This window comes from Aspergillus saccharolyticus (assembly GCF_003184585.1).
Source record: "Aspergillus saccharolyticus JOP 1030-1 unplaced genomic scaffold BP01scaffold_7, whole genome shotgun sequence".
Taxonomy (NCBI): Eukaryota; Fungi; Ascomycota; class Eurotiomycetes; order Eurotiales; family Aspergillaceae; genus Aspergillus; species Aspergillus saccharolyticus.
Window position 1 is genome coordinate 455,830 of NW_020290617.1, and position 20,319 is coordinate 476,148.

General features: G+C 53.1%; 6 protein-coding genes across 6 annotated transcripts; 2 read left to right on the forward strand and 4 right to left on the reverse strand.

Annotated features, from left to right (window-relative positions):
- Positions 1-9: 9 nt before the first annotated feature.
- Positions 10-1,359, reverse strand: BP01DRAFT_363882 (nicotinate-nicotinamide nucleotide adenylyltransferase; the record flags this gene model as incomplete). The annotated part of the gene is made up of 2 exons (XM_025576296.1): positions 10-900; positions 1,261-1,359. The coding sequence occupies 2 exons, from the start codon at positions 1,357-1,359 to the stop codon at positions 10-12; spliced, it is 990 nt and encodes a 329-aa protein (XP_025433453.1).
- Positions 1,360-3,279: 1,920 nt separating this feature from the next.
- BP01DRAFT_216631 (uncharacterized protein) lies at positions 3,280-5,281 on the forward strand. The gene is made up of 3 exons (XM_025571115.1): positions 3,280-4,361; positions 4,414-4,656; positions 4,707-5,281. Exons 1-3 carry the CDS (start codon positions 3,603-3,605, stop codon positions 4,971-4,973), a joined length of 1,269 nt encoding a protein of 422 aa, XP_025433454.1. The 5' UTR covers positions 3,280-3,602; the 3' UTR covers positions 4,974-5,281.
- A 165-nt stretch (positions 5,282-5,446) lies between these two features.
- BP01DRAFT_390011 (uncharacterized protein) lies at positions 5,447-7,212 on the reverse strand (the record flags this gene model as incomplete). The annotated part of the gene is made up of 1 exon (XM_025577964.1): positions 5,447-7,212. Exon 1 carries the CDS (start codon positions 7,022-7,024, stop codon positions 5,447-5,449), a length of 1,578 nt encoding a protein of 525 aa, XP_025433455.1. The 5' UTR covers positions 7,025-7,212.
- Positions 7,213-8,102: 890 nt separating this feature from the next.
- On the reverse strand, positions 8,103-10,051 carry BP01DRAFT_380687 (TCP11 family protein; the record flags this gene model as incomplete). The annotated part of the gene is made up of 2 exons (XM_025577237.1): positions 8,103-9,032; positions 9,131-10,051. The coding sequence occupies 2 exons, from the start codon at positions 10,049-10,051 to the stop codon at positions 8,103-8,105; spliced, it is 1,851 nt and encodes a 616-aa protein (XP_025433456.1).
- Positions 10,052-13,488: 3,437 nt separating this feature from the next.
- On the forward strand, positions 13,489-15,380 carry cp9 (putative serine carboxypeptidase; the record flags this gene model as incomplete). The annotated part of the gene is made up of 3 exons (XM_025571361.1): positions 13,489-13,753; positions 13,810-14,726; positions 14,865-15,380. Coding segments are annotated over 3 exons (1,698 nt in total), but the record flags the coding sequence as incomplete, so codon positions are not given.
- Positions 15,381-16,493: 1,113 nt separating this feature from the next.
- Positions 16,494-19,684, reverse strand: BP01DRAFT_291930 (putative cell morphogenesis protein Sog2; the record flags this gene model as incomplete). Its single annotated transcript, XM_025571674.1, has 4 exons — positions 16,494-18,567; positions 18,625-18,974; positions 19,037-19,148; positions 19,224-19,684. The coding sequence occupies 4 exons, from the start codon at positions 19,682-19,684 to the stop codon at positions 16,494-16,496; spliced, it is 2,997 nt and encodes a 998-aa protein (XP_025433458.1).
- Between the last annotated feature and the right edge of the window lie 635 nt (positions 19,685-20,319).

The following is a 20,319-nucleotide window of genomic DNA, read 5'->3' on the forward strand; positions in this document are numbered from 1 at the left end:
ACCTGTTGACTAGTTCGCGTATAGTTGTTCCGACAGAATCATCTCCTGTATGTTCGACGGGACTAACCATTCCAGGCCCTGAGGGTTTGCGGTGACTGCTTCTCGGGCTTTGGTTGAGCTCACTGATGGTGCTCCTGGTTTCCTCCCCTCCACAAGCTGGATTCGCTGGGCCCATTCCCGCTTACCGCCTATGTCATCTTTCCTTCCCTCCGCCAAGTCCCGCAGGAAGGCCTCCTGCTCATCCCGACTCCCCCAGCTGCTATCAGGGCGCAATGTCACTCGTAAGCGATGCTGGGAAAGGAAGGGTTCCAAGGACTTCAGGGTATGCTCTGGAGGGTAGTACTTGGGATCGAATATGCGAATCAGGGTATCGTATCCTGTGAGGTGAATTTGTTCGAGCGACTGCGGGTAAACCCCAGCCTTCTCTATCTCCGCGGCTTTGTCCACAAAATATGGCTTTTTCGTGACGGCCACGTCTACTGCTGAAAGGGTGTGACGGTTGTTTGCAGGGCTTGTAGCCTGCAAATGGGAAAGAAGGTCGCGGGCAAATAGGTCCATCATGGTGAGACGGTCCTCGAAAGAGGCGGGCTTAGATGGCTTGTCTGCATTCTGAGTCGCCAGGAGCAAGAGAAGTCGTGGAGATGCACTAGAAGTCTCTAACAAAGCCGAGCAGGCGATCCGACGATGGGCAAGAGTTGGTGGGTTGAAAGAGGAGTCGAGCACGTACAAGACGTCGGGGCTTGCAGCAGCGTCATGGGAGTTGTGGGTGATGGAGGCCAGAACCTCAAAGTTATGGTTCGAGTTTTGAAACTGTTTCAAGCGAGATGCATAATGTGTCTGCAGGGACTGAAGGGAGGGTGCCTCCATCACTGAGAGGGGGTTGCCGATGTCTGATCCGAACTATATTCTTAGAGGATCTTCTCTTCAACAAGCAGGAAGTTCACGAAACGAGCCCATCCGTCCATCCAGCAGCAGCAGTCAAAAGTTCAAACGTCACAGCCGCGGCGGCAGAATGAACGACCGCCCCGAGTGGGACGACGGGAAGAGTTGGCCGAATCCCATGGAAGGAAAAGAAGCGGATCGACCACCCACCATCGGACCCTTTCCTTTCGTCTTCTTCCCGCGGCTGGCTGCATCCCCATGTCAACCTGTTGTATAACAACAATCTACTCACCGGGAGGGAAATTGTCCCAACCCACCACTCTCTCATCCCACTCTTCCACACGGCTGAGTGGCGGTCAAGCCGATATTAATGATTACTGTGTAGGCTTCTCTGATCCTGATAAGCCCCAATAATTGACAGCGGATGGCCAGTGTTCCGTTTAGATTAATCCACGGGCTGATCTCAATCACGGTCATTTCGGTTCAGTTCTCAAGCATTGCCGTCCAGCAGCCGTGTTGGTCGGTGAACTTGGAAGCAAGAGCAATTTTGGTCCCGATGGGCTAGAATTCGGGGCTCCGAATTTTTCTTTCTCTAGCCGCGGTAGCGATCATCCTCTTAGTCTCTGCTCAGCACTTTTATGCTCGATTCTCGGGTCAACCACCAACCTTCCGGCACTCGGGTACCCTAGCTCTGCTTTTTGAAACGTCGGCGGCAAAGATGACCCTGGATGAGATAGTGAACACCTGGAGAGGGAGTCCGGCAGAGCGCTGCCTGATCACATCATTCCACGGTCAACAACAATCCATAAACACGATATAAACGAGGGCTTTGATTGCTGGTATTTAATCTCCTTTGATTGCAATCTGTGCGATCGTGTCTAGACTCTTGACTTCCGGCCATGGTCTCCAGTCTCCACTTTTCCTAAGATCATCGCCAGATGATCTATCCTTCTGTTGATTTGCCCTCCAGATCAACCCTGTCATACTCATGCCAACGCTTTCGCAGTCAGCCACCGGATCATCGCTATATGTCTTAACGTGGTTGTTCTACGTGTGTGGGTGTCTGCTTGGATGCGTTGTTTGCTTAGGCCTCCTTTCAATATCCAGGGGGAAAAGCAATCGCAATCGCTTACCTAGAGAAAGTTTTTTAGTACGGAGTGAGGAGCCCGAATTGACTAGCCGGACGACCCAGCGGGCCCGGTTGGCGCCGAGCTTGACCACTTGAGATGGCCGCCACCATGAAGCGAATGGAGGCAATCGACGTGGTTTCGCTTGCTGGCTCGGGCTATACCACGCTTGGACCAGGTACAGTGACACCATTGTCCGTAGAGCATGCTCCGTGGTGCACGATTAGTGTCTACTATGACTCTGTACTGTAGTATCTGGTTACCTGCGATAAATCACATTCCCCCTTTTTCCCCCTAAAGTTGTTCCTCCCCATGCTACTGATCCCCCGCTTCTCACTCGAAGCCTCGTCACTGCTACGCAGACTCATGGATCCATACGTGGGATAGAGCTTGGCAGAGTGGTCAGTGATCGATAGTCACCAAGCTTGAGGGTTAGTGTCCTGTCAGTACCGTGGTGATGGTGGTGGTGGTGGTTGTGGAAGGATGGATCGTAAATCGTGTAAAATGCAGTACATGCATGGGCGCTCATTTCCGAATCCTGGCAAAATATAGTCCGTAGAGTTATCATACTCACTCATTAGGCGGATGTGTGATGTGCTGGTGAACCCTGCCACACCACGAGGATTTTGGCCCCTCGGCTTATTGTCCTGGCGATTGCTTGTCTCTTGATGGTGTAGTGGTGTAGTGGTGTGTGTGCAGTGTGCATTGTGCAGTGTGCAGGAGCACATGTCTTGTACCCTCCACGGGCAGTTTCATCCTCTGGAAGTACAAAATTACAAAGTACACCTCCGTGCAAGACTTCTATAAAAGAAGAAAAACCCGAAAAACACTCACCACCCGTGCGGTCCATTGGTTGGGGAAATTGGTCCACCAGGAGATTAAAGCAGGGGGAGTCAAGATGCAAAGCCAATAACACCGGTTCATTCACGGGATGAAACGGGGCCATCCTCTCTGCAACCTCCAATCCACGGATGGTGCCTGCGCCAGGGGCTCCACTGCAGGAAATTAAATCATATCAACAATTGTTTGCAACGGCCTGTTCGGCTGGCCATGAAACCTCCCTAATTCTCTTGCAGGGCACGAGGGGAGGGAAGATCGGCTGATATTCAGGTTACTTTCGTACTGCACTTACTGTTTGTTACTGCCTACTGCCATCTTTTAGGACTTCTCAGTGTATGGTGCCTGGTAACGCAAGTGTACCATCCATCGGGAGTTAATCAAATGAAAAAACAGATAACTTATTAGAACAAACTAACAACCTCTGGTGTTCTCCTTTCCACTCCACTTCCCCCCTCCTCTTAGTCTCTCTTTCACTGTTCACCAATTCTCCAGTCTCTCGCTCACTTTCTTTTAAAACTACTCTCCTTTCCCCGTCTCGGATTGATTCCGTCAGACTGCTACTTTCTCTCTCTCAACTGTTCTCTGTGCTAGAGACCGTTGCTTCGTTCTTTCGAACCCAGTCATTCATTATCCAACTTTGTTGCGAATAGATTTCGTGACTCACATTCGTTCAACCCAAGCACTCTACCGCAGTCTCTACCCTAACACCAAACCAAAAAAAAACCCCCATTTGTAAACCACCAAATCACCAAGATGCAGCTCACTACCAAGGTCTCTGTTGCCCTTCTGGGTGCTCTCGCAGCGGTTGGCGAGGCTAACATCCACCACAACCTGCACTTTCACGGCCGTGATTTTGGCTCCAGCTCCGCTGTAGTCCCCGTTGTCGCTGCGCCCACCACCACTGTCCTGCCCCCGGCCCCTGTTGCTGCCACCAGCTCCGCCTCGACGGCTGTTGCTGCCACGACCAGCGTGGCTGTCGCTCCTCAGGACACCACCGCCGCCTCCGTTGCTCCCGTTGCGCCCTCTTCCCAGGCTGTGGCTCCTGCCGGCACCTCTTCCGTGGCTGTTCCCCCCGTTGCGCCTGTGAGCTCGGCTGTAGTGGTGCCTTCGGCTCCTTCCTCTGCGCCGGTGGTGCCTGTTGGTCCCTCCTCCGTGCCTGTTGTCCCCGCCCACTCCTCTGTGGTGGTGCCCGGTGCTCACTCTTCGGCCCCCGTGCCTCCTTTCCCGTTCTCTTCGGCCGTCTCGGCCATCACCTCCGCCCCCGTTCCTCTTGGAACCGGCGTGACCAAGTCTTCCGGCTCTACCAGCTCCGCGGCTGGCTCGGCCTCCGGAGCTGGCGCTGCTTCCTCTGGCGCTGCTTCCTCTGGCGCTGAGTCCGTCTCCACCGACTATGAGACTCTGACCTCCACCAAGGATGTCACTCTTACCTACACCCTGGGTGCCGGTGCCTCCAAGACCGTTGTGACCACCACTGTTCACCGCACCGTGACTGACGTCGAGACCGTCTATGTGGTATGTTGCTGTGCTGTTATTTTCAATTGAACCCAACTAACACCGTATGTAGACCCCTGGAAGCCACAGCTCGAGCACTGCCAGCGCCGCGGCTCAGGACACCACTGTCACCTCCACCTCGACTGCCTATGCCACTTACACCCTTCTGGCTGTTCCCTCGTCCACTGGTGCCGCTAGCTCTGCTGCCACCTCTGGCAGCTCCTCCAGCTCCGCTACCTCCGGCTCCGCTACCTCCAGCTCGTCCGGCGACAGCTGCGCTCCTGTCACTGTCACTGTGCACGACACGGTCACTGTGGTAAGTTGATTGCGTGGAAACTTCAACTATGATCATGCTAATTCCTGTAGACTGTGACTCCTACCACTGCCGCTGCTATCACCGCCACCCCCGACACCAACGTCGAGGTTGCCCAGCCCACCACCAGCGCTGAGGAGACCACCTCCGCCTCTACCTCCGAGGCCTCTACCAGCACTGCCACTGTTGTCCCCACCCCTCGCCCTCCTTTCGGCCACAGCAACGGCACCTTCCCTTACCCTAGCGGTGCGGCCCGACCCACTGGTTTCCAGACCAGCAGCAGGGCGGCCTTCCCCTCGCACTTCCGCCGCGTCTACTAGGTCCCCAGCCTGGCTTTTTCGTCTGTACTGAGAATTGATCCTGTGGCGTAAAGCTTGCGCTGGCCTTTGTACCTATGAGAGGATTTCATGTTTATTTTCTGGTACAAACTTGACATATTTTCATCTTCATTCACCTAGTCTATACCTTCCATTCTCGCCCTATCCGACTCGGCACGGGAGACCGCGCAGTGGCGGTAGTTGTTCAATTCTTGGGGTCCGTGAGATCCTACCATTACCAACGGGGTTGTTTCTTCGATTAGTTTCTCTGTGAGACCTCTCATGGGACGTGGATTGTACAGCGGAGGCCCGAGCGGAGGTTCCGGTTGGAGAAAACGGCTTGGGACATTTGTGTATCCATGTGAAGAATAGATCCTAAGTGGAGTTTACGACCATCCGATGATGATCTTTGATAACGACAGCGAATTGATTTGCAGTTACAATGCGTGCATACGTAGATCTTTCTTTGGTAAATTCTAGAGTCTAGTTCGTGCTGGCAGCTGCAGCGAGATTTCTGCCAGCTGCGTGGGATGGTGGATGCAGTGATCGCGCATCACCTGCCATTCCAGCCAAGTGACTCCCTGGACCAAACAATCTGCCAGATCGTCGAGCTTACCGATGTCCAACCACTCGGCTTCTGTTTTTGTCTTCTTGGACTTCGTCTTTTTTTTCTCCCACTGGGTCCGATATGCTTCGACCCATTGGTGTAACTCCTGGTGGTCTGCCACCGCCAGGTGCCCGGGTTGGGGGTTGTCTGGGCCAGTGGCATTCCGCAACCAGTTGCCCACCAGATCCATCTTCATGTTCTTGACTTCGCGGGTGCTTTTCTTTCTTTTCTTTGGCTCAGTCGAGAAGGATGGTTCTTCCGCCGCTGCAACTGGGAGCTCCTCCTGCGTCTGCTTCTTCTGCGTCTGCTTCTTGCTGCTCCTCTTACTTTCGACTATCTCCAGATCTTCAACCTGCCCCTGTCTTTGTGCCTGTCCCTGTTGTCCCTCGAGAGATCCCAACCCATCATCACCCTGCTCATTAGCCCCACGAACCCCATCCCCCCAAAGCAACCCAACCCCATCATCCCCGAATTTCCACTCTAACGCCTTGTCCACGCAATACCGACTCACCCTCCCGGGCTCCACGCCCCAAACTCCCGGCGGTGGTGGTGGTAGTGCGCCTCCCGCAGTTCTCCTCCCCGGGCCAACCAGGAGACCCTCCCACTCCCGCCGCAACGCATACAGCACCGCATGCAACATCCCCTCAAACACCCCCACGCGAATCGTCCACTCCTGCACCGCCGACGATCCGCCCGTCCGGAACCGCTGACGCTCGATCAGCACGTGCGTCGGCCGGTAGCGGGCCAGGAGGGTTGTGAGGAGGGTGTAGGCGTGGTGGGCGTGGCGGGTGGGAGAGAAATCTTCTTCTTCTGCTGCTGCTGCTGCTGCTGCTGCTTCTGCTGCTTCTGCTGTTGCCCCTATTTCTGTTGTTGTTGTTGTCGTTGTTGTTGCTGCTTCTGTCGCTTCGGCCTGCTTGTCCAAATCGGAAATGGAGAGGCGGCGCCACGCGTTGAGGGTGAGAGTGGGGAGATTGCTTTGTAGTGGTGATGGTGGTGCTGCCGCAGCTGCAGCTGAGTCCTCATGTGTACCCTGACTGGGATCCTTGGACTTTCCATCCGCATCCACCGAGGAAGACCCCGGAGGAGGCGCAACCAACAAATGCGCAAAGGCCAGATTGCGAATCCCCATGTCGATGCTGAGGATACTCATGCTCGGGCCCGGATGGAGGGGAGTGGGGGTCGTTTGGGGTGATTCTTGTTCGCGTTCGCTGCCACTCCCACTGCCACTCCCCACATGGCAGGGGCGACGGAACTCGCATTGCAGCAGCTCGGTTTCCAATCGACGGATGAGCACGGGCTTTCGGCCGCCGGTCTTGATGCCGGTGCGTTGGGCGAGGCGCTGGAGTTGGGTGGCTTTGAGGGTGTGCAGGGATGTTGAGATGGCTCCTGCTGCTGCTGCGGCTGCTGCTGCGGCAGTGCTGGCGATGGTGGTGGTAGGGGTGCGCATTTAGAGGATGGAGATGGAAATGAGGCTATTCGTAACGCAAATTGGTTTTGGTTGTGATGAGCCCAGTCAAATCCTGGATTAGCTCATGCATGAGCTTTGTGAGATTACGGGTAGCTGAGATAATTATGCTTGGTCCATGGTCATGTTAGTGGTTTGCATCTAGAACCGAAGTTCGTGCAATGCAGCAGTATAAAGTCCATTAGATATAAATAAGTTCCAAATAAGGGAACGAGTTGATGTGGATGTCAGGGCGGAACGTTGATCTGGGGTGATTATGTAATGAGCCATATCATCAGCAGGAGTATACAAGTAACTGTAGTTGATTATCTACACACCGTGCTGTTTCTCTCTTCCTGTCATGAATCACTCAGTGTAGTAACATGTACTCGAAAGACTAGCATCCAGGATTTGGAATCCTCATTTGCAACGCACCCTGCGACAAGCTAACTACCCCCGAATGCTCGAGAGGGTGGAATATGCTGGCTGAAACAGGCCTGCCACATACTCTCAGAGCTTCTTAACTGTGAGTCGGTGGAAGGTATAGGTAGAAACTTGAGTCGGAAATTAGATGCCAAGTACCCCGAAGACCCTTTTCACTAGTCTTGAATGGATTCATACGATGGGTTCCATGGCACAGGATTCGATCCACTTTGACAAAAGTACTCGATCCCATACAGTGTTTGCTACATGATATAATGCAAGATATTTAGCATATGTTATGAGACAGTCTCGAGATTCAGTGAAACTCAGTGTTCCTCATCTCTAACGAAAAAGCTTATCAACGTATTAGAATTTTTGTTAAGCTAGAATGTGACTGTCACATCTAATTGCACCCGGGTGACTTTTGCACCAAAACCGCCTCCTTCACCAAGGCACCAATTGAAGACAAGAACAGATTATATATGCGCTCTTCCTCCTCCCAGTATCCAACGCCCAAATCCCCAATCAAAAAAACCGATGCAAACACGCTGAAAAACTGCATGAAACTCACACCAACTCCCTCTGTGTCACAGGAACATGTCACCGAATGAAAAAAAATCAAGACTTGGTCTATTGGCCCGTCCCAGTGGCCTCGGGATCAGAAGGTGGCCGAGCGTGCCACGTCATACACCTCGTTCGACGGAATGGTCGCCACGTCAGTTGGTGACACGCTCACGCGCACGTAGAGAATCGGCGCCCATACTCGCCAGTGTAGCACGCCCATATGTGCCAGTCGCATGGAGATGCGTTCGACGTCATAGTGCTGCTGGTGGCCCATGCTGGTCGTGGGGGGGAAGTTGCGTTGCGACTCGCAGATCGCGAGCGGGGACATAAGCAGGTACTTCTTCGCCGTTGCGAACGTGGCAGCCAGCAATTTCTCGCGCAGCGAGCTCTGGAAGTACTGGAAGAGGTTCGACTCATTGGACAGGTGCCATTCCAGGGCAGACTCGATGGATGCGAGCACCTCGTCCGAGACCGTGCCGTCGTTGCAGCAGGCGGCATACACGAACCGGGCGATTTCCAGCGCCATGCAGCGCACGTTTTTGACCCATTGCGGCGAGCCCCGCGTGCAGTCCTCGTTCTCCTCCATTAACGATCCGATGCGTGAGCGGAAGGTGGCGTATGTTTGAGCGGGAGCCGACAGGTACCGTTTCTGCGTGTGGATGTAGGATTCGAAGATGAACCAGCAAATGTCCAAGTTAATCAGATTCTGGAGGCAGGTCCGGAGTTGCCACAGGCGCTCCGAGTCAAAGACGAATGTTTCCGGAAATGCTTCCGGAGTGTGGAACTGGAGCAAAAGGTCGGTGATGCCACGAAACAACACCGAGATCGGCCACAATCCGTCCGTCTGTGCGGGCTTGTCCATTGGTCGCACCTCCCGCTCCTGCGCTTCCAGATACCAGCGTCGCGACGACTCAACCCGGAAATTATCCCTCTCGATCTTCCCCCGAAAATACTCCTGCAGGAAAGGAACGGTGTCTTCAATGAGAAGCACTCTAAAGGCGCGAATCTGGTGGTTTGCAACGTCCTAAAGCAAGCAAGTTAGTTCTCTGTTCTCTACCTCTGCGCATCACTTCCCCTCCAAACTCCCGGGGCGCATTGCGCAAGGCAAAACCAACTCCTTACCAGTTTCATAGCCTCTAGAATGGCGAATAACGTTTGTAGACCGCTGACGATCTCCATCGGATTCTGCGACTGCGACCCTGACCTGATCTGCTCCACCATGCGGTCCGCCCATTCATCCCGCATCGGGGCGCAATGCGTTTTGAGGAGCCCTGCTAGCCAGGTGGCCACGCGGACCATATCTAGCACACCTTTTTGGATCTGCTGCATGAGTAGAGATACTTCGAGATTCTGCATCACGCTCGGATGATCGCGTTCGGGCACCAGGGTCTTCAGAACATCCTGCAAGGTTTCGAACATGGCGGGTAAACGGGGTTCGAAGGCCTGTCGCTGGTCGTTCTGCGCATTGTCGGCAGGTCCGACAGCCGCGGGAGACGAGTAAAAGGCGTAGATGGAGATCTCCACGGCCATGGCTTCCCAGTAATCCGCCGCCTCTTTGCGTTTCCGCCTACCTTTCTCTCCGTCGAGATCGGGCTTGAAATGCAGGTCGCGATCAAAGTTCGCATCCATTCGGAGGTTGATGTTGCTCATGATGCACGGCAGATCCAGCTCGCTCAATGTGCTTTTCGTCACCGGGGGATAGCGTTTGGCGGTCAACAACAGTCTGTGATCTTCGCAACGGAGCCCAACGGCCGTGGGAATCTCTAGACTTTTCGACGAAGACGATGACGGGCTACCCGTCGCCAACACGATCGGAGAGGGAGACTGCGGAGCATGCTCACGATAGACGACCCGGTCGATTGACCGTTGGCGCGCGTCTGCGGCATCAGGACAGTCGGTCGCATCGCAACGATCCAGCGAGTCGTTCTTGGGAGACTCCTTCGCATGGCCGCTTCCTCCATAGGCTTCCAAAGGACAGTCTGTGCTTTCCTCCTGCTGGCCCGGTGCACCCCGGCGGGCCTCCTTGGTTTTTTGAAAGTCCATCTCCATCCGATCCCCCAGATGCCCAAGCAGAGAACGGCGATGAGGCTGGAGAGAGAAGAAAAGGGCGATGGCTGAGGTTGGGGTGGTTAAGGGATGGCAAGATAGTAGTTAAAGTGGGCCAAGTGAGACTTTGATAATCTGGGGCTGCACCTAGATCGTGGGGACAACGGGCATTTCCTTGGTGATAGACGCAAGGCACCGTAGCCCTATACCAGACGACGACAACCGACTCGACTGTGATCCCTTTCCAGCGACCCTTCTGTTAGTCCTTGCCTGCGGTCGACAGGAATTCAAGGCGAGGGAGGGGAAAATAGTGCGCACCTGATCTTGGTCAACGACGTCGATCGCAGGTGTCGATCATTCAACGGGTAGGTTGTGGAGGGTTGGTTGGAAGTGTGTATGGATTGATACCAGAGAGAATGACCAGTGGTGGTGGTTGTATCGCGGAATATGGCTCCCTGTGATTTTGGTGTAGAGAACTTCCACCACTTTGTCGCGACCGATTTCTGCTTGCTTTGATTCTTTGCAGACGGATCCCAGTGTCACCTTGCGCACAGATTGGAGCTGTATAGATCGAAACGAGAAGACCAGCGACAGTATCAGTCCCACGCTACGCCAAAACCATGAAGGGAGTAACCGAGAGTGAAGCCAAGTAGATACGCTTCACTGCGGATAGCCAGTAGGCGACGATGACGACGACGACACACTAATCGACCGTACAAACCGACAAGATCAAAGGAACAACTTTTTTGATAGCAAACTGCGGTTGAAGATTCCGAAGAGTAACCCTGCACTACCCAGGGGGAGGGGGGGAGGGGAGGCTTGTGCTGGAAGGGCAAAGGGGGTTCAGGGTGCAGTCAGTCAGTGAGTGTGAAGAGGGAAGTGAAAAACAACACCAGCCAAGTGTGAATGAACTACACCGATCCTAAAGAAATTGGTCAATGAAAGACAAGGTCAGGTCGCTTCTGCACCACCGCATTGACTGGTCAGACCCGTGTGAAAAGGAAAAGAAAAAAAAAGCACCAGAATAAATTAAAAAACAATTGAGCAGAAGAGAGGCAACTGAGCCTTTTGCAGGGGCAGAGGGAAAAAGTGAGGCTGATCTAATCTAGACGCTTGCAGCAACTACGAACTTTCCGGGTTTTGTTCTGGCTCCTGGAAACGGGCAATCCCTAGTCACATAGTGGATGACGTGGGATCAGATGGGAAGAAGTATGGAGTCGATTTAAAGATAAAGAGGGTTGGTTGCCTTTCATCAATTATGGATAAGTGGGTAATTGGGTAGTAATGGGTAATGGGTATAGTACTTGGAGTAAGAAGAAGGGGATCATTCATGCCCTTGACAGACCAGACAAGAAGTGTATGTAAAAGGTGGAAAAAAAGGCGACGAAGAAGAAGATGAAGAAGGGAAAGTCAATTCCCGCAGCACACCAGCGGGAATCCCTGATGATTGAGGGACTCCACCCCAGCAGCATTCCTCGCAATCAGGGCACGGTATCGTGTGCGATCTCACACCTCGGGCGTGTGCCGGTTTCAATGCTGCTACCCGGCAGGGTGGGAAGGCCCTCTGAGTAAATCCAAGCCAGATGGTTACTGTATGGTATGTAGTTGATGATTATCAACTCCGGGTGGAGGAGGAGAGAAGGCGGAGAGATCGGTGGATTCCCACTGAATCATAGGAGGTGCAAATGGATGCAGCCTGCCGTTGACTGTGTTCGGATGGATCTGGAGACCGGATTCATCGAAATCCGAACAGTTCTTTGACTTTTCTTGGGGGTTCTCTTTGATGGCAGATTCGAAGCAGGGGATGGCCGGGCATTCCACGGACCTATGATACGGAGTACCTGGAAAGTAAACTTTAGTAGTTAATATCATACTCAGTAAGTAGTAAGTATAACTTTTTTAGCTCTTCCGCATGCATAGTATCGAGTGATTTACTTCATCTATCCCCCTTTCCTCCGTACAAATCATTCTGGTTCCCTCTCGTAGGGCGGCACCATGCAGCATCATGCAGCATGGGATCTCGATGGATCACGGAGCATCAGCATCCATTCGCATCATGCCATCAGCTTGCCTGCCTGCCTGACTGCCTGCCTGCCTGCTTGCTTGTCTGCTTGCTTGCTTGCCTCGTGTGCACACCACCACTAAATTAGTTTGGTAAAGTAGTCAGTCTAGTAAGTCACCCGAGAGTATTTCGGCAACTCTGCAATCTCTACTACTGGTAAGTATTCCGTACTACTTGTTGTGGCCGATTGGTTCCAACCCTAATAGTCGGGCGTCAGACTCATCCATCATTATTCCCTCCGCGTCGATTGCCGTAATGTATGGCCAATTGCCAACCGGAGGGTCCGCTTTTCCCACCGACACTTTCATATAAAGAAGTCCCTTTGCAACCACTGGCGTCTGCAACCATGGGGTAAAATTCTTTTGATTTGTTTTTTTTCCCCTTGGGATGGGATTGATATGATATACGGAGTAACTAGCTACTAGTAGATCGTAGTAGATACGTCCTCGATGTCGACTTCCGGTCGGGGTGGATCCCCGGCGTGGTAGCATCGGTAAGTGCACCCGAGCTAGCAATGCTATCTCTATTTCTCAGCAGCAACCACCTGATATCTATCCCAAGGTCCCGGTCGGATGGTTTCTGTAAGTGCCAATTGACTCCTGAGACAGCAGCTGCAGTCGCTTTAAGGACTGTACGGATTGCTAGGCGAGACAGCTGTGAGAAAGTTACTCGAGTGTAGTGACGGACAGCGGAAAACGTCCTTCGAAGACTGTGGCCGGACCATTCGATCCTTCATGCTGCGAATAAAGGGGCGAAAGCTGGTTTAGCGCCTCACTTTTGTTGAGCACTGATCACCGATCAGATACTCCACGCGTTGCCGCCTCATTATCGCGGGTCAGGACGGCGCAGTGGCAAGAAGCGGTGTTAGGATAGACCCAGTTCTTCTTGTTCCCCCCCCTCAAAGCTGCAGGGTTAATTCCCAGTCTAGACCCATCATTGGCTCCGCGTTGCGCTCCCACAGCCGGGGCGGAGAGTTGGAGGACTTTTGACGTAAACGTCAAGTATTACGTTAAAAATTACGACGAGTACTTAGTAGGTGCAAGTGGATTGCCCCGTGAGGTTTCATTTGCAGTGAAGATGAAGAAGCAGAAGAAGAGGAGGAAGAATGAATGAGCTGAGGAAAAATCCAGAGTAGCCGGGCGGTATCTCAACCCGTGATCGAGTGCCAGGCCCTAATCAGGTGACTTCCTTGATTGACTCTTTGTCGACCTGAATAAACAGGTGTCTATTGAGAGCAAGATCAGATTGATCCAGTGTTAGTATCAGCGAGCTTCAGAGTAGATGGGATGGATATAATGAGCAAGAACTCGGGCAATTGCCCGTATAACTCCCACTGCTTGCAGCGAACAGTGACCTACTATGACCTACTAAGATGTTTCTGGCTGCCATACTATATCCCCTGATCAATATTCTCTGGGCACTGCTGCCACTCTTGCGCTCGGCCCGGCCCTCGAATCGACTGCCACTGCTGGATAGTATCTCCCAGTTCGAGGTCCATTCGCTGCCCGGCGCACCACCTTCCTCTCTTCCTACCAGTTGGGCTGGCCGGATTCCTGTTCCAGATGCGAAACCCGGCAATGCGCTGTTTTTCTGGCTCTTCCAGGCCGAAGACCCTGCGTACGATGATAACCTCATCAGTGGGTATATACCCGCAGTACAAACCCCCGGCTATAACTGACCAGGAGTCGACCAGTATGGTTCAATGGCGGGCCTGGATGTTCGTCCCTGATCGGACTTATGTCCGGCAATGGGCCTCTCGCCTTTGTGGGCAACTCCACCGAACTCATAGGCAATCCGTATTCCTGGACGCGACTGGGCCATGTTCTGTATATCGACCAGCCCGTCGGAACGGGACTCTCGACGGCGAGTGAGCCCTATCCTCTGTCCGACAATGAGGGAGTGACAGCCTACCTCTACGCGTGGCTGCAGTCGTTCTTCGTCTATTTCCCCCAGCTTCGAGCCAAGCAGATCCACCTCATGGGCGAGTCCTACGCGGGGATATACATTCCCTACCTCGCCGCCACTATCGAGCACCACCAGGCCTCGTTTCCGCTGAATCTCCGCTCTCTGTCCCTGGGCGATGCGACCTTTGGCCATGCCATCGCCATGTCCACCATCCCCGCCGTAGCATACCTGCGCTCCCAGCAATCACGTCTCCAGATCCCACCCGATATCCTGGATGCATTCATCGAAGCCGACTCCATCTGTGGCTTCGACCGAGTACTGGAGCAAGCCGCACGATATCCCCCCGCGGGACCCATCACCATCCCCGACGCTGCCGAGGACGATAACGAGACCGACCAGCAAACATGCAGCAGTGACACAACAGCAGCAGCAGCAGCAGCAGCAGCAGCAATAGCAATGCAACAGTCTCTAACCACCCCGGAAGGGATCCTCTCTGCCATCCTCAACTCCACCACCTGCGACGGTTCTTGCGCGACATTCTCCACAGCCTCGAGATACCTCTCTTCCTCTACCACCACCACCTCGCAACCCCACAACACCAGCAATACCCTCCATCATCAATGTTTCGACGTGTACGACATCACAAACAACTGTACCACCATCGACCCCCTGCCCCTCCTATCCTCATATTTCAGCCGACCCGACGTCCAAGCCGCACTTAATCTACTCCCAGCAGCAGCAGCAGCAGCAGCAACAACAACAAAATCTCAATCCTCCCCCCTTCCAACCCCGGCAAACAGCCCCAATGCCAATCCGACCAGCACCACCACCCACAATGAAGAGCCCCCACCCCCACCCCCCCATCATCCCGGCTCTCAGACCCCAAGAACATACCTCCCCTGCAACGACACCATCCGCACCCTCATCCTCCGGGATGGCCAACTCCCCGCCCCACCAGCAGACACCCTCCTCCCCACCCTCCTCAACACCCACCGGGAGCTGGCCCTGCATATCTACGCCGGGGACAGCGATTTCCTGCTCAATCATTATGGGATTGAGCTGGCCCTGCAGAATATGACCTGGCGCGGGGGAAGGGGCTTCGAGCGGTCGTTCGCGGATCGGTATTTTTATGTAGATGAGAAGGGGTGGTTGCGTGATACGATTCCTTCCTCTTCCTCCTCCTCCTCCTCCTCCTCAACTGGGGGTTCAGCACAAGCAGCACAAGCAGCACAAGCCGCACAACCAGCAGGGCTCTGGACCTCCTCCCGAGGAGTCACATACCACCTCTTCTGGGACGCGGGCCATGCGGTGTTTGCTAAGAAACCGCGGGAGATGTTTGCTTTTGTGAGGGCGGTGGTTCGAAGGGGGGGGGGCTTTGGATGAGCAGGGATCGTGACCATGACCATGAATGATAACTTAGATTCGGGCGAGAAGGAAGGGAAGTAGTCTCCAGTAAACTTTATACAGTAACTACATAAATAGGTTGAAAAAGTCCCGAGGAGCAAAACAGAATTGAGTGGTGTTGGGGGTAGAGCTGCTGTGGTGCAAATCGTTAACTTCAAACTGGTAAATTCCTTTTCTTTTCGCACTGAGATATTGTAATCATGATCGTCGTTGCATACATACACCAATCTGCCATCTGGAGGAACGTGGGTTGTTGATGTCTCATTTATTGGACCCTGGATTCCAATCATTGACCCCCTCTTTTTTTTTTTTTTTTTTTTTTTTTTTTTTTTTTTTGTGGGGGGGAGAGATGGCTTTCGATGCAGAGGCCACCCGCATCGTGCATGCAATTGCAGTAGGGGCGAGGTGCTGGTGGAAAAAAAGGAGAAAAAGAAATAAAAAAAATAAAAAAAAAAGCTAACTTACCGGAAACCACCCCGACTGTTTGGCTGAGGATCCTCCTGTAGGTAAGGTCTTTGAGGTTGGTACTGTGACTGCTGCGCCCAGGAAGTCAAACTTGACTTGTTATGCAAGGAAACTGTGATTCACTTTTCTTGCGCTAAGGTAAATGTTTACACGCTTCTCCCTCTATCAGCAGGAGACAACAAAAATCAGATACATGATGGTTCATTTCGCCTTAGTCTTCATAATGCATGGTCAAAAATCAATAAGGAATAGAGCACGCTATGCAAAGTCCGTCCCCGCAGAATTTGACATTCGAAAGCCGTACGCCGCCTGTTTTCAAGCCCCAACTCGATGTCCCCCCTGTACCTTGGTGTGTCGGTAGGAAAACAAATATGTAAAGAAATGCGGTACACCTGCAGCAAAATAATGGTAACCGCACCGGTGATATCGCATAAGGCACGTAGAGATGATGATGTGTGATGTCGCGGACATGGATGGATGTGAAAATTGCTGACTGAGCCAAGGGCAACAAAAATGAAACCATGGCCATCGAAGCACATTGTCGCAGCACCTGTGTCGCAGTGGTATAATGACTCAGACTTTAATAAAAATGAAGACTGCTTTTCAACGACGCGCAAAGAACGGTGCCTGGCTCGGCATCGAGAGCAAAGAGTCGGCGCGTTGGAAGACATCCCCTTCGAAGAACTTGTCGCTGTATGCGCTTGCCGGGGTAGAGGGTACGGTCGCCTGCGCAGCGGGACCGAGGGCGGCACTCAACGGCGTTGCAGGAAGATGGACCGATGGCGATAAACTCGGCCCATGATGGAACGTATTAGCTGAGACCGAGGTCTGGTGCTGTGAATGCTGTGCTTGTAAAGGGGGCCCATAGATATTGGCCGGGGGATTGCCGGGGTTCATATCCGCGAGAAACGACCAGGGCGAAGCATCGATCAGGCGCCCAGCCTCTCTGCTCGATCTCTGAATAGGACGAAGCATGTGGACGATGTCGTTAGGAAGAATCTTCATATTTCGAACCTCCTTCATGTCAATGACAAGGTCTACGAAGGACTGCAGGAATGCCTTGCACGTGTGCCAGAAGTCACGCGAGTTTCGCATTCCACCGCCAGGTTCCTTCACCTTCATGTTTGAGAGCTTGGAGCCCAAGCCCTCTGACACATCCAGACACGTCTGGCAGCGATTGATGAGATTTTTCCAGAGCATGACAATACCCTCCGACTTGCGGGTTTGCTCTGCCAGTTCGAGACATCGCACTAACTGAGAATACGCCACCGGCAAACCCTGGAGGGCAGCGCTACACGCCGAGTTGAGCTGGCAAAAGATCTTTTCGAAAATACGTTCTTCCTCAATCTCATCCAAACCGGTCATTGGGTTTATTCGAGGCACAACAGAGCTCGGAATAGCAGAGAATGACTCGCCTGAACGAGGGGTCGCCAGCGAGGACGGTATGGAGGTGTTGATATGGTTGGACCTGCTACTGGAACGACTCCGTGCGGCGAAACTGAATGACGTCGGGCCAAACCCTGGCGAGCTGACTGCGGACTGGTACTGCGATGCTGCCTGGAAAGGCCCATTCATAACAATCTGAGGATGGTGGATCGTCGTGTCACTCCGGTACCGACGTGTTGAGAAAGACTGCTCTCTTCCCCGTGTGGGTGTCACGGTTGGGCCCAGAAACCGGTCCGGACCGGCGGATTCCTTGATTTCTGGTATTGGCATTTTCGAAGGTGGTTTATGACTCTTCCTAACGGGTACCCCCAGATGTGCACACGCATTGCGCAATTCCACCATGCTACCAAATATCATCAAAATCAGCGAGCGTACATAGCACGACTCGCCATTGCTGACTATCTTGTCAATGCTATTTCGTAGCTGCGTTCCGACATGTGTGTAAGCGATAATGCAAGTTTCACATTCCCGCTTTACCGCTTCGTTGGCCAACCGCGCCACGTCTGCTTCCTCGGACTGGGCGTGCTCCGCGTTCTCTATAGCCTCGTTGAGTCGATCGACATGGGTGGATGCATTGTAAAAGACTATCTCGAGGCTATTCCGGCGGGCGTCTTCGCGCTTTATGACGTTGATCAAGGAGGTAACGTTAGATTGAATCTGGAAGAGAGCAAATAAAATGCACTTTGCACTTGCGATGATAGGCTCTGCTGTTGCCTTCTCGGCCTTCTGTTCCGGTAGGCTCGACATGCGATTCACGAACCCGTCCTTCAAGCGTCTGCGTTCCCTTGGACTACTAGGGCTGGAGGAATTGCTATTGGATAGGGCGCCAGAGGGCCTAGTACGAAGGATCGAGCCGTAACTTAGACCTCGCAAATGGCTATTCCGATAGGGACGCGTCTCATCGAGAGTTCCAAGATCTGTGTTTTTCCGAATAACCCCCATCCGCTTGTTACGTGCCGCGAGAGAGGCTTGGATAATGCCTTCGCTGTTGCTTCGGTTGCGTTCATTGTACCCCGCAAAAGGCTTCGCTCCGGGACGTTGAAGTATAGAGCCGTGGAAGGCAGGGTTGTGCCCTGAAGCGATGCGATAGTGAGATTTCATTGGGATGGGTGGTGGCCGACCCAGAGAGGGTGACTTAGGGTCGGAGGCACCGTCGCCGGTACTGGGAATCACGGGGAATCGGCTGCTCATTCCACGCTTGAGAGGTTTCGGAGTATCCAGCATGACCTCGCTGCAAGCCGTGGTATTAGTTTCGCTGCTAACGCACCGCGGAGATGAGAAGATTTACCTTGGGTCATATCTCTCCAGTTCCAAAGGCGCAACAGGCTGCTTCGTTTTCAGAAATCTTTTAAGCTCGGCGGTTACTGCAACCTCCTTCTCATTGTCAGTTAGACTCGAGGGGCCAAATTCTGTCTCGGAGCTTTCGATGAGCCGTCGCAGGGGGTACCGCAAGGGGTTCCCGGCTACTTTCAGAATTTGAAGCTTGTTCATGTCGGAAATCCCAAGCGGTAAGTCGTCAAGGCGGTTTTGCATGACCGAAAGAACCCTGAGTGAGGATAGCTTTTTTATCTCTTCCGGAAGGTGGCTGATTTTGTTTCGGCTGATGTCTAGGATCTCGAGGAGGGGCAGCTTGTAAATCTAGAATCGATATTAACATCCACTAAAGCGGTTCTTTGGGCTGGGGCCGGGGTGTGACGCACTCCTTTGGGAAATTCACGGAAACTGTTCGCACGGATATTAAGATATCGTAGATGACGGCACTCCGCAAATCGATAGGGAATGTGGACCAGCTGGTTGTTTGAGAGTGAGAGTCTATCTGTGGTTAGCTTGTCCAGGCAGATGGCGCCTGGTGTAGCAGGACCCTTTAGGGATTAGAAGGTAACATACCGCTCAACTTCGTCCTTAATAGTGTCAACAACCGACTCAGGAATACGTGAGATATTGGAGTGGCCCAAGTCTATGGTCAACTTCGGCTTGACCACGTCGGTCACTGCCTCACTTCCAGCAAGCGAGCGTTTTGTTTCTTGGATTCCATTCTCGACCGCCCGGCGGGCGAGTTCAATTGTCTCTTCGGTTGTCAACAAGCGGGGTCCTGCTGGATGTTTGCCTGTGGTACCATTGCCGTCACCTGTGGCTCCGTTGACAGAAGGAACCTCATCTTCACTTTTGGCCAGCGCATCTATCTTAGAGGAAGATACCATTGAAGGGGGCACCAATGAGGCGGGCACCAACGAGGCAGGCAGGCTTTGCTCCAGAGATGGTCTGTCATGGTCATCTTCGTCCGCATCGCCACGGTAGGCGAAGGGCATCCTGATGGTGTCCTCCGGGCGCACCATTGTTGACAGCATGTTGGGAGATGTACGGAGGAAGAGAGTCTATGCGATCGGCCTGGCGCTGGAAGGGTTCGAGACTTGTAGGTCAGGATTCAAAAAGCTTCAGATCGCCAAAATGTCTTTGGAATGGGTGCTGTCTGCAGGACGAAGCATGATCGATAAGCAAACAGACGGAGTAACGTGTCGAAGAAGGAAAAGACCAGAGAAAGATGTAAAGGAGGCGACAGTGTGTGAGGTTGGCGTGAGGCGCGCAGCCAGGCCCGGGCGGCACTCGTTAGGCTTCAAACGGATGAGGACTTGCTCAAATCCGAACAACACAAGAATCACGAGACTGACGTGTTTCGTGATAAGTCGATCAAACAATTCAAGGGATGGTTCAGACGATCGTAAGCCAGTACAAAGTCCGAAATCCGATGATGGGGTGTGGTCTAAGATGTTAACGAGATCAGGAAGGACAGACGGAGGAGGTGACAAGAGAATGAGAGACTGAAACGCGGAGAAAAAGGTTGCAGCTGTCAGAACAAAGCCACCGCAGAATCAACTGAGGGAGCCATGCAGAGAGAGAAAGGATGAGGTGGGAGTAAAAAGAGATAGAACACTACAACCAATTATTGTCTAATCAAGTTGATGACCAGATTTCGAGTTGGGGG